The sequence below is a fragment of the Colletotrichum fioriniae genome, assembly GCF_027942845.1.
Source record: "Colletotrichum fioriniae strain IMI 355084 chromosome Unknown scaffold_1, whole genome shotgun sequence".
NCBI lineage: Eukaryota > Fungi > Ascomycota > Sordariomycetes > Glomerellales > Glomerellaceae > Colletotrichum > Colletotrichum fioriniae.
This window is the reverse complement of record NW_027076837.1, coordinates 1,075,189-1,087,312: the sequence shown is the minus strand read 5'-3', so window position 1 is coordinate 1,087,312 and position 12,124 is coordinate 1,075,189. Positions and strand designations below refer to the sequence as shown.

Here is a 12,124-nt window from a genome sequence, read left to right as displayed (position 1 = left end):
TTGGATAGCGATTGAGCCTATTGGCCGGTCCTCCATTCCAGTCTAGTCAAAGCAAGGTACAATGCAAGGACTTCACTGCGATATAAACTCACTCAAAGTGTCTGCGATATGCTTACCTGAGATGGGAGGCAGGGAGTATGAGTCAGCGGCGGCGGCGGCGGCGAGAGTGGCGACTGCTCCCAACTTACTAGAAGGAAGCGGGAGGAACGTTTGGCACCGGAAGATGTTGCACGGGGCAACGAGCGAAAAGAGAAGATTCGACTGCAAATATGTCGCCTCATGGGCTGACTTTTTCCTGATTGAACCTCACTATCGCAAGCCAGCACTGCTACACCGTTAAGTTGGACGCTGATTCGCATCTCCGCTCTTCCGGCAATCATGTCGCACAGCCTCTACAATCCTCCAGCGTAAGCAACGCTATGGGAGTATACGAGTTCACTTGTATTTGTATCTACTGCGGAGAGCCTGGCGAGTGCTGAGACAGGTGACTTGGCTTTGCTGGGTGAGTTCCACTTCAGACGGGCGAGCGGGCGATGAAAACGCCTTCTTTCGCTCATCACGAGGAGCTCTTTCGTCTTCGTGGCGTTCAAGAAAGAAGCGCTGCATTTTGATGGCTGCAAATGGGTCCAAGGTGTTTTGGCCCCGACGAGCCAGCGAATGCCTCCCGCTCGGTGACTCCGGACCCACCGCGACAGAAGCCGGCTGCCTGTGGAAACGGGTCTTTTGCACAGCCGTGTACGGTACCTACGGTCGGCTCGCTGCTCAAGCAGAAAGTCGCGGGAGCTAATCACAACCAAAAATGCGCAAGGATTACAAACTACCGTGTCCAACGGTTCCAGCTAGCCAGATGGGTGCTATGGTAAGGTAAGTCTTGAGAAGTTTGGAGGGCGCAAGGGGTTGGGAACCTGACTCCAGCGGACCTATTGGTGTCTCGCGGCTCAGTGGCTCCGGATTCACCGGGACCGGATCTCAGCTGCCGGTGGAAAGCGGGCCCCGGGCCGTCCCCTCGCACCCCCCGAGACTGAATGGCTCGCTGCTCACCTTATCCGCTCAACGCATACATTCATTCTTCTTGGAGGACATAAGTCATCGCTTCCGGTGATTTTAATTCATCAATTGACAAGGTAGACGCACTTTTATCACACCAAAGAACGCCATGACCAGCGGAAGCAGTCAACCAGGTAAACGCTACAGTACTAGGACCTAGAGGAGATAGAGGGACCTTTGATTCTTGGTATGAACCATACTTCATGGCTTGCTGTGGACAGACATAGCGGGGAATGATTCTGTCGTAACATACACAATGAAGAACTTGGAAGAAAGCATGGGAAGGTGCAAGGCTAGATTGTGGATAGTGAGACTATCGATGTGATGTAGTAGCAAGACCGTAGAGAGACTTTACCCAGTACTGGAGATCGAAATCACTGCTGAACTGGTATGGCCTTGGATGATCCTGAAGCTTAATAGAATCCGGCATGCACCGCTAACCACAAACTCGGATTCAGACATCTCCCAGACAGAGTTGTTACGTCAAAGGTGCATTATCCTCGGCAACAATATACCCTCGGCTAGGACATGATGCCAGGCCCACACGAGCCCCCAAAAGATGCAAGTTTGCAGCTGGCCCTTTTCCTTTGCGGGAGAATGCTAAATGACACGGATGACGATCTCCACGGGCCCAGCACTCTGGTAAACCATTGTGCGAGGGGGTCGGGGAAAAGCAATGACCCCCCCTTGCGGGGAAACAATCTGGGGAAATCGCAGTGGGACCCCAGAGAATCTCCACATTCTCCGCATTTGAACAGCATCTAAGCATCTCTCTTGAGCTTCTTCATCTCTACCCCATGTCGGCAGTTCATCTGATCTCGACTTCTGCTGAACATTCTTCCTGGCCATCCTTGCCATTTCCATGTCCCCCGCGGTTCTCAGCTTGGCCCCAGCCGAGTGGCCGGGCCTTTGCCGGGCCTCTGGCTATAAAAGATCCCGTTGTGTTTCTCCCGCCAAGAAACTGATGTGATCTACAGCTAGATCTCAGGCACGGCATTACACCTCGAGAGGAAAGCGAACCACCAAGCTCAATCAAACTTCCGTCATGTTGTTTGTCTTGACTGCCAGTGCGGCTGCGCTGCTGCTCGCGGCCTCACCCGCGCTTGGTGCTGGCCTTCCACCGAGCGGTAACGCAACCAACCCCGTCATCAACCTTGGCTCGGCTGGTTCTTACCTAGGTGTGGTCCAGAACAATGGAACGTATGTTCGGAACTCTAACTCTAACCTTGCCACCTTTGCCCCCTTCCTTGTCTTGATCCTCCCGGGACAAAAGTAGCTGACTCTGAATTTTTTGGGTTCGCAAAGTGTCGCCTCCTGGAAGGGAATCCCATACGCCGAGCCCCCAGTCGGTTCGCTCCGCTTCATGCCTCCCAAGGCCCTCGGGGCTCGGGGCTCGGACGTAATTGACGTGACAGAGAATGCCCTGCGGTGTGTCCAGTTCGCCGGCGCGCCGTACGGGGTCGTCAACAGCAACATTGTCGGTCCGCGCTCCGGCCCCGGACAAGAGGACTGCCTCAAGCTGTGGATCTGGAAGCCCGCCAAGGCTAAAGCCGGCGACAAGCTCCCCGTCATGTTCTACATCCACGGCGGCGGTCTGCAATACAGCGCGGCGCCCAACAACGACTTTAGCGACTGGGTCGGCCAGAGCCAAGACTTCATCGCCGTCAATGTCGGCTACCGCCTCGGCGCTCTCGGCTTCATGGCCCACCCGTCCCTGCCCTCGGCCAACGCCGGTCTGCTCGACCAGCGCCAGGCCCTCCGTTGGGTCAAGCAGAACATTGCGGCCTTTGGCGGCGACCCTGGCGACGTGACCATCATGGGCCAGTCCGGCGGTGGCTACGCCGTCGTCTCGCAGATGGTGCTCTACGACGGGGACAACCAGGGTCTGTTCTCCAAGGCTGTGCCCCGTTCCGTGCAGAGATCTCCCAGCTTCCGCGTAGACGAGCTCGCGGACCGCAACGCCGAGTACTTTAAGCTGCTCAACTGCACAAACGGACAGGCTCAGTTAGACTGCTTCCAAGGTGCCTCCGTTCCTGCAATGGTGAATGCCTACAACGCCTTGTCCAAATACAAGGCTTCTTCAGGGTATGGAACCACCACCTTGAACTCCCCATATGCTGGCGCAAAGATGAACATTTTCCTCGGCTAACGTTTACTGCCCAGCGAATTCAACAACCTCACCTTTGGCAGCTCAGGCGCCTTCTTGCCCATGATCGACGGCGTCACCCTGACCGACTCGGTCACACGGCTCTTCAAAAAGGGCAAAGTCGCCAAGGTCAAGACAGTCGTGGGATTCGTCAACGACGAGGGCGCCAACATTGCACCCCGCAACACGAGCGTCCTCGACTCGACCACAAACGGAATCTGGAATTTGACCGACAGCCAGGTCAAGCAGGCCGCCAGCTACTACCCCAACAACTCTACGTTTGGCTACGCCAGCCCAGACAACTTCTTCCTGACACTCTTCAAGTCCTACATCATGGCCCTCAGCCCGTTCGGGGAGCAAGGCATCACCGGCTCCGAGCGTCTCGTGGGACGATACATGTCCAAAGCCGTCGGCGAGAACAGAGTCTGGGCATTCCGCTTCAACGCCCCCGGCGTCGGCACAAATTACTCCTCCTCCAGCGCCAGCACCAACCCGTACCCGCTCAACTACGTCGCCCACTCCGCCGACAACAGCTACCTCCAGAACGCCACGGCCGTCATGACACCCTTTGAAAAGAGCCTCGCGCTCGAGTGGCGCGCCTACATCGGGAGCTTCATCCGCCGCGGCGACCCGAACAAGGAGAAGCTCGCCACGTCGCCCACGTGGCACAGCTACGGCGCCCTAGGAGGAGCAGAAGAGTTTGTCGATTCCCCCGTGAGATTGGTCCCGCAGTTCGCGTACCAGAGTAACGCGAACGAGAGCTTGCCCACGAGCACGCAGCTCGAGGTCTCGCAAAAGGCTCAGCTCGAGAGGGTCGATTGGTGGTTGACGGATGCCATTTTGGATGCGACGCGCGTGTGAAAAGAGGAAAAAGTACCTAGTGCCAACGTACTCCAATCCTCTCTCTGCCTGTTCCGTCCAATGTGTTAGAAACTGAAATAATTTCCTCAACTCCCAAGGTGTGAAGCGTCACAGCCTTCTATCACGAGGCAAAAGTCTATATATAGTTAATGTTGAATGACTAGTACTTAGCTATCCCATGTTTCTCCTATTTTGTACCGTGTTCAACTATGGAAAACTCAGAATGGCTCAAGTCAGCAAGCCAATCGCACACCACGGGAACGATAGCTCTGGGGACGTTGAGGACGCGGACCGGGGGTGGGTATATTCTCAAGTTCTAGACCTCGCGGTCTCATCTCAAACTTCTGCAGAGCTGCCAGAGGGACCGGAGTTCATTGCGTACTGTCCTTCAGGTCTTCACTGAAAGGTCAGGTTCCATGTCCAGCACTGCATTTCAGTGGCTCCGGATTCCCCGGGTCCGGGGCCCACCTCAGCTGCCGACAGAAAATGGGCCCCGACCGTCCCCCCCCCGCACTCATCGAGACCGAATGGGCTCGCTGCTCAGCTTTACATTTTCGAGGTTCGAAGCATACTATATCCATTCTCTTTAGGGATCTCATGCATCGCTTCTACTCGTTGTACTTCATAATCGACTAGAAATCAGGTGGAATTCGTAGGAGCTCAAAGTTGGACGCATTGATCACAGTGAGAATGCCATAGTCAGTGGAGCCAGTCAGCCAGGTAAGTAGATAGTACAGTACTGGAACCTGAGAGGCGAGAGAGAGAGAGAGAGAGCCGTGATGTATGATGTATATGATCGACTACCGCTGCTGTTATCATTGTTCTGAATCCGATGGCGTTAACAGTACGCTTACGGGTATTGAAGTTTATGGTGAATGAAAGAATGAACTTCCCGTGCCTTGCTGTTGAACCTTTCACATCTCAAGCATTTAGGTGTCTTATTTCTATGGTCAAATTCTTCGTTCTTCCGATGAACCTGCCAATGATTTATTTCAAAGTGGGCGAGCTTGAAGATTAATCACACAGGAATCTTCAAGATGGAACGTTCAAAGTCATGTTTTATTACATTATCTGAGCTCAGGCAATATTCACAGGTAATAGCCCGTCTTTTCCCAAAAACTCACGGTAACCGCACGTGCTGAACAAGAACCCAGCATCCATGATCATAAGTCATACATCATCATAACTTCGTGATAGCATGAAACTCTCTCCTTCTAAACCTGCGCCTTCGTCAAACATCCGTCATCATACTCATCTTCTCTATCGCAGATGGTACCGTCAAACTTTGCGACGGCTCGCCGCCTATGATGCTGCTGCGCTTCATGTTCCGGCTTGGCACCTCCTTCTTTTCGTCACCATAGCGGCTGAGTCCTTCCATAGGGTTGATAGGGCCCGGACCCATCATCGACGAACCTCCTGCACTGTTATCGGGAACGGCAGAGTTGACAGGAAGCGCGAGTCCATTGCTGCCAGACGACCCAGAGTCCCTTGCTCCCAGACTGCTGCCGTACGCGCCATCAGGGCTGCTCTTGGGCAGCGCATTGATGATGCTCTGGATGAGAGAAGCAATGTCGATCTGAGGGTGCGGTGCAGGATTTTGAGATGCAGGAGTGGTGCTGCTGTCTTGAGGATTTCCTGCCGGGGGTGGTCGAGGCTGACCTTGACCTGGTGTCTGAGGGAGTGATGCCGGGGGTGCGGCAGGAGGTCCCGCAGGAGGTCCCGGAGCAGGATTTTGGGGCGCAGATAGTGGGTTTGCGGCACCTCCATTGTTGCCGGTGCCAGATCCACTGTTGTCGTTGCCGTTGCCACTGCCACCGCCGGCGCCATTGGCAACATCGTTATCGGACGGCAAGCTCAAAGCCTGGCCGGTTTTACTGTAAACAGTGACAGCCCAGTCACCTCCACAGATGTCGGTTGACTTGCCATCACAGACTTCGTTGCACTGCTCTTCCGGGATGCGTACGGCCAGCTGGAACGCAGTGCCACACCAACACTCCTTGCCGTACTCCGTGCCAGCGAGCTGGAAGCCCATCGAGCCACAATGTGCAATACACTTCTCATTCGACATGCTCCCCTGTGAAGTAGATGGATGGGTCGCCATCGAGTGTTCGAACGGCAGAGTCCTTGAAACATCCAAGGTACTCCCAGCCAGTAACCTCAAGAGCGGCTTTAGGTCCGCTGTTACTCGGAGATCCATTGCCAGATCCAGCGCGAGGGTTGCCAGAGCCTGCACCTGCGTTGCCGCCGGGTCCTGGACTTGAAGGGCCGGTGTTGCCAGGTGCTCCGTTGCCGCTTGGTGCACCTGAGCCTGAGTCATTACCAGATCCGTTGGCAGGGTTGCCGTTGGCAGGGTTCGCAGGGGAATTGCCATACCCAGCTGGAGGATTTCCGTTAGGTGCCGGGGAGACGGGACTGGGAGGTTGTCCAGGGCTGGCTGAAGGAGTTGGGTTGGAGGGAGGGAGAGCAGAAGATGCAACCGGCGGTTCGGGGACGTTGGCAGGACCACTGTTTCCAGAACCATCTCCAGAGCCACCATCAGACCCAGATGGATTCGTGGGTTGGCCGCCGGTGGTTGTGCAAGGCGTTGATGCAGGGTTGCCAGGATTGCCGTTGTCTGCGTTGCCGTTGCCAGGATCGTTGTTGCCGTTGCCGTTACCGTTTCCATTGCTGTGACCATTTTCATTGCCATTGCCATTGCCGCTGCCAGAGTTATCCGGGCTGGGGTTGGGGGCCGAGCCGGCATCATTTCCTGGAGGGCCGGTGTACTGACCATTGCTCGCCGTCGTGCAAGGCGTAGACGCAGCCGGGGAGCCACCGTTGCCAGCACCAGAGCCACCATTGCCAGGCGTTCCGTTGCCGTTGCCATTGCCGTTGCCATTGCCGTTGCCATTGCCGTTGCCTCCGTTGCCATTACCACCGTCGCCAGAACCGTTATTGTTGCCACCGTCTCCGGTGCCACCATTGCCAACTCCAGTGGGTTGGGGAGCAACAAAAGCTGTCACAGTCTTGATAACAACGACGGGAGGATCGTTTGCAGCAGTGGGTGCCATGTTGTTGCTTTCGGGAGCACAGTACCAGCCACCTTTGCAGTGGTAGCAAGGCCATCCCATCCCGCAGGGCGCTGGCAGCATCGGGGTTTCCTCTGGGGGACAAAACCATCCATTGAGACACTCTGAACAAGAGTAGCCCCGACCAGGGCAAGGACATGAGCCGGAAGGAGGCTTTGCTGGGGAAGCCGGGCATGCAGGGCATTGGACAACGGCAGGGCAATCGGAAATGGGTATGACTGGTGTGCCTGGTGGTATGTTGTCTCCAGAGGAAGGATCTTGTCCGTCGTCAACTCCGAAGATCGAGCCGCCTGTTTGAGAAGTTGGAGAGGGGCTCTGTCCGTTTCCGCTGTTGGTTGGCGCGCCGTTTGGATTGGATGGAGGTGTTCCGGCGGCGATGGTCAATGTTGTCAGGGGGCTTGCTGTGGGAGCTGATGCTATCGGTGGACCTCCTGCGCCGCTACTTGCTTGGTTGGGGGCTTGAGTAGCAGCAGGTGGAGGGTTGGCTAGAGAGGCAAGTTAGTACACTTTGCAAATCACGATAGACTGTTTCTTACCTGGCTTGGGATCCACCGAACCTGAAGATTGCACAGGTGATTGAGGCTGGCCTGCTGAAGCAGTACTCTGTGGTTGGCCATTATTGCCAGGGCCTCCGGCTCCAGCTTGCGTCGAAGGAATGCTGGCAGGAGGAGTAGCGTTCGCGCCACCAGCCGGAGATGATGCTGCTGGGGGCGACTGCAAAGCTCCAGCTGTCAGGATTGCTGCAGGAGTGGAAAGGCCAACTTGAGAAGATACAGGAGGGTTGGCTGGGACGGCTGCAGAATTCGAAGCTGGCAGGTTAGATAAAGGTGCCGCCGGCGTGGCAGGAGGAGAAGACTGCCCAGGGCAAGGAAGAGCAATGAAAGTAGGAATCCCGCTCTCATACTTGACTCCGGTGCAAAGATTTCCGTCGGTAGGCAAGTCTTCAGGGAGCTGGGGAGCCGTCGTTGGAAGCGGCATAATGACTGAAGCTGACTGCAGAACACTTGCAACTAAAGACGAGAGGCCTGGGACGACTGCGGTGGCACCGACGACGTCAGATACGGGAATTGCTGAGGGAAGGTTGTTAACAGCCGAAGGAATATGGCCGACAATGGATGATACAACGCTGACAAGCACTTCTGGGATGTTGGTGATGATTGAGGCGCCGTTGCCAATAGCCGCAGTAACTTCAGAAACCGGGATGCCGCCAACCACTTGTGTCGGAACAGGGACAGGAAGTCCAGGCCCGGTAGGCAGAGGTAGAGTGGAACCACCGACGCCGACGATGCTGTTGACTGCACTCTGTATCGGAGGCAGGAGTCCACCATTGGATCCTTCGACATTGGGAATGGCGGTTGGGATAACGGGGCCGCCGCCAGGGTGGAGTATGGACTCAACCGGCGCGGGTACAACTTTGGTGACAACCGGTACGACATTCCCCGGGTTGAGGATGGATGGAACCGGAGTCACCACTGCCGCAAGTGCTGAAGTCAAAGAAGCGAGCAGACTGGGAATGATATGGCCTACTTGAGGAATGACGCCGCCAAGAGGACCTTGCTGTTGTTGGTTGTTGGGAGTGGGTGGTGCAGCCGCAGGGAGAGGAGTAGTAATGGCGGGTTGAGCAGGACTTGCAATGGTGGTAGTTTGATCACCGCCAAAGATCCAAGGAAGGAATTGCCTGGCCTGAACGATGTTGTCCCTCTGAGAGAGAGTGGACTCGGCCTGGGATGGTCGAACAGCCTGGGTCACAGCAAAGGCTGTGAAGAGGGCCAAGATGACGAGGGCTATGCCGGCTGCTGTCTGGCTTTGGCGTTGTGAGGGCATCGAGGGCCCAGGGAGCCGCATGATGATGGTTCTTTGTTACTGAGAACGCACGAGAATAGAATGAGTGGAATGACGAGGATGTGTTGCGTGTAGAGCACTGCCCGAGGAAATGAAGGTTCCAAAACTTGAGTTCCAAGAAAACGAGCCAAAACTGAAGCGAGAGTGTGATGTGTTGGAGAGAATGAGATGTCTACGAGGTGGATGGAAGAGAGGAAGAGGTTGAAGTTGGGATGGGGTGGGGATGAGGGGATTATATGCGGTTCGTCATGTTAGGAAGGCCACTGCTGCTCCTTCACGAAGAGGCGGAAACAGGAAGCAAGTGGTAGAGGAAGAGTGACAGAGGGCCTTCCAGATTCCCAGTCAGAAGCTTAAGAGAGCAGGAGGGGATGGGCCTCTCCTATTCTCTGCAATCATGTGCGGAAAGAAGAGTACGCCGGTAGATTTTGACATTGGCCATCGTGGTTCTGCCTGCATTGCATCTGCTACGCTCACCACTTCCAATTGGGCAAGTCAAGAACCAGCCGATAAATGTATACCTTTCTGTTGAGATATTAGCAGATCAGAAGCAGTAACATCCGGCCGCAAAAACAATAGAATGAACAGCTACAAAAGAAGTAAAAAGAAACAGGGGAGGGAGGGGGGATACTCACCTTAGAATTCACGCCCCTATTCGAATTCGAACAGCGCGCCCCTCGTTTCCAGCACGGAAGTCATTGGAGTGTTTCATTTAATATCGACTCTGCGTCAGAGTCGAAACCACCCGGCCAGTTGGCCGGATGGGTGCTGGTGACAGGAAAGGTGTATAGGCCCCCTAAGTACCGTTCCACCCTCCTTGGGAGGAAGGAGGCATGTGGAGGCGGGAAGGTGCTGGTGGGGCTGCTTCCTGATGATATTCACCTGCCTTAAGGTAGGTAGGTATCTGACCAATGGACCTTTCTGACCTTGACAACAACTTGCTCCTTGCAAGAAGGTACCTCCTGGTTCCTGGGGAAGTGGACCTTACCTTGCTATTGGATCTGGAAAGAACGGGAGGCACCAGTGCCATCCCTTCCCGCACTGCGACTCAAGGTGCTCTTCCCTCTCACCTCAACGTCTCGCTTTGGGATGCCTTAGTACATCCTGTGCCTGTTAGTGACAGGTGGGCACACATCTGACGGAGAAGGAAGAGACATCTGCCAATGCTGCTGGCCATATGCCACTGCTTCATTCATCCAATAGGTATCTCGCAAGGTCTACACCTGCTACCTTCATTATCAATGCGTTTCCGATTCCACCATGCCTTCCCACCTTTGTCTCGTAATGCTCATCTAGGTACTTTCTTGCAAAATATTCCTCCCTCCTTGGCTCTTGCATAATCTGTCGCCAGACGAGATCTAAATGGCACTCACCACACATCTATGCCTTGCTTTCGTCCTTACCCCAACGCTGGGTCTCGTCACCGCCCTTCCACTCCTTCTCGACGTACCCAAGCTCGCCCTTGACCTTGTTCACCGTCGCCTTATCACCAGTGTTTTTGCCAATATTGTCACTGTGGAATCTCATTAGCACATGACACCAGACTTGCAGCAGACGAAGCGACAAGGAAGAGAAACTGACCTAATTTTGATTGCCGGGTTTCCGTTGGCGGAGCTCAGCTTGATAACAATATTCAACGGCACCGACTTAGCACCCGTCTTCAAATGCTTGAAATCGTTCGTCAAAAACGTGCCAACACCAAACGTCGGTGTAAAGCCCGCCGCCTCGGAAATGGCCTGGTACTCCAAACACTTTTCAATATCAAGAGAGTCAGAAAACACCATCGTCTTCTTGTCCTTGATACCCTGGCTGTCGTAGTACGTCCGTAGCATCTTGACATAATCCGCCGGATCACCACTATCCTGGCGCACGCCCTGGAACAGCTCAGCATACGTCAGCAGCCTGCTCCCGTCCGCCGTCTTGAACTTGCTCTCGTCGCTGTCGAGAGCGTGCACCGGCTGACTAAACGACCTCAAAAACTCCTGCGTGCCAAACGTGTCCGTCAGCGCAATACCGAGCTTACCGCCGAAGCAGCCGACCCAGTACCGCAGCGCCAACTCTGTCGCGGCCTTGTAATCGTTGTGAATGGCCGCAATGCCCATGAACCACTCGTGCGCGACGGTGCCCACGGGCGGGATCCCGAAGCGCATGGCCAGGTGCACGTTACTCGTCCCCGTCAGCTTGCCCTTGAGACCCTTCTTCTCCCCTTCCTTGCTGGCCTTGACGAGGCCGCGGAACACGAGAGCCTGGGTGTGGTAGTCGCGCCGGCGGCGGGTGCCAAACTCGGAAAAGGTGCAGCCGGCCTCGAGCAGGCGCATGCCTTTACCGAAAGCCTGGTCCTCCTGGCCCTCGTAGCTCCAGTCCGTGTCCATGAAGCGGAAGTAGGCCTCGGAGGTGAGGGCGAGGAGAGGGATCTCGTAGAGGATGGTGTCGAGCCAGGCGCCCTTGATCTCGACGTGGAGGTCGCCAATGTCCGAGTCGGCGCCCGTGTCGTCGCCGACGGGGTGGAAGGTCGCGACGGCCTGCTCTCTCGGCCGCAGGCGGAATTCCTTGAGGAACTGGACGTATTCGTCGGTCAGGTAGGTGCAGTGGGTCTTGAGGAAGCGGTATTCTTCATCGGAGAGGGAGATGTTGCCGAGTTCTGTTCAGGTGCCGCACGGGGTGAGTCAGTCACAGGTGTTCTGCGTCTCGATAGTGGTGGGCGGGGGTTTGGAGGGGCTTTTCTCTCTCTCTCTTCTCTTTCGACTCACTTCGGATTTGCTCTTGGAGCCATTTGAAGGCAGCTCTCGAAAGCTTCTTCTCGGGTGTGCGGTTCGTGAATGCGTATGTGACTGGGATGTCTTTGAAGTACTTGAAGACGGCGCATTGCATCGTCAGCTTGTAGAGATCAGTATCCAAGAAGGATATGACGCCCTCAGGGAAAGGCGACGAGCTGTTGAAATCCATGGTCGCGGATTCCTGTGGTGTGTCGGTGGTGGTGGTGGTTGGATTCTGCGCAATCGCTACAACGTGGGAGTCGCGGTTGTAATGCGACGCAATTAAAGGCAAAAAAGGGCTGAGTTGGGTACAAGAAAAGATTGGCAGAAAAAAAAAAAAAAGAGTCTGCAGGCGAGGTCGGAATGCGCGTGTCACAACGGCGCGATCGTGACAAAGCTCGGAGCAA

At 55.3% G+C, this 12,124-nt stretch overlaps 5 protein-coding genes across 5 annotated transcripts; 1 reads left to right on the top strand and 4 right to left on the bottom strand.

Moving 5' to 3' along the window:
* Nucleotides 1–2,092: 2,092 nt before the first annotated feature.
* On the top strand, nt 2,093–4,054 carry N0V96_000297 (uncharacterized protein; the record flags this gene model as incomplete). Its single annotated transcript, XM_053195433.1, has 3 exons — nt 2,093–2,247; nt 2,353–3,132; nt 3,211–4,054. 3 exons carry the CDS (start codon nt 2,093–2,095, stop codon nt 4,052–4,054), a joined length of 1,779 nt encoding a protein of 592 aa, XP_053047086.1.
* A 1,231-nt stretch (nt 4,055–5,285) lies between these two features.
* N0V96_000296 (uncharacterized protein) lies at nt 5,286–6,086 on the bottom strand (the record flags this gene model as incomplete). The annotated part of the gene is made up of 1 exon (XM_065755895.1): nt 5,286–6,086. The coding sequence occupies one exon, from the start codon at nt 6,084–6,086 to the stop codon at nt 5,286–5,288; it is 801 nt and encodes a 266-aa protein (XP_065615135.1).
* A 25-nt stretch (nt 6,087–6,111) lies between these two features.
* On the bottom strand, nt 6,112–7,217 carry N0V96_000295 (uncharacterized protein; the record flags this gene model as incomplete). Its single annotated transcript, XM_053195432.2, has 2 exons — nt 6,112–7,136; nt 7,211–7,217. The coding sequence occupies 2 exons, from the start codon at nt 7,215–7,217 to the stop codon at nt 6,112–6,114; spliced, it is 1,032 nt and encodes a 343-aa protein (XP_053047085.2).
* Nucleotides 7,218–7,538: 321 nt separating this feature from the next.
* On the bottom strand, nt 7,539–8,967 carry N0V96_000294 (uncharacterized protein; the record flags this gene model as incomplete). The annotated part of the gene is made up of 3 exons (XM_065755894.1): nt 7,539–7,607; nt 7,659–7,836; nt 8,027–8,967. 3 exons carry the CDS (start codon nt 8,965–8,967, stop codon nt 7,539–7,541), a joined length of 1,188 nt encoding a protein of 395 aa, XP_065615134.1.
* Nucleotides 8,968–10,341: 1,374 nt separating this feature from the next.
* On the bottom strand, nt 10,342–11,907 carry NPT1 (nicotinate phosphoribosyltransferase; the record flags this gene model as incomplete). Its single annotated transcript, XM_053195430.1, has 3 exons — nt 10,342–10,474; nt 10,543–11,602; nt 11,712–11,907. The coding sequence occupies 3 exons, from the start codon at nt 11,905–11,907 to the stop codon at nt 10,342–10,344; spliced, it is 1,389 nt and encodes a 462-aa protein (XP_053047083.1).
* Nucleotides 11,908–12,124: the final 217 nt, after the last annotated feature.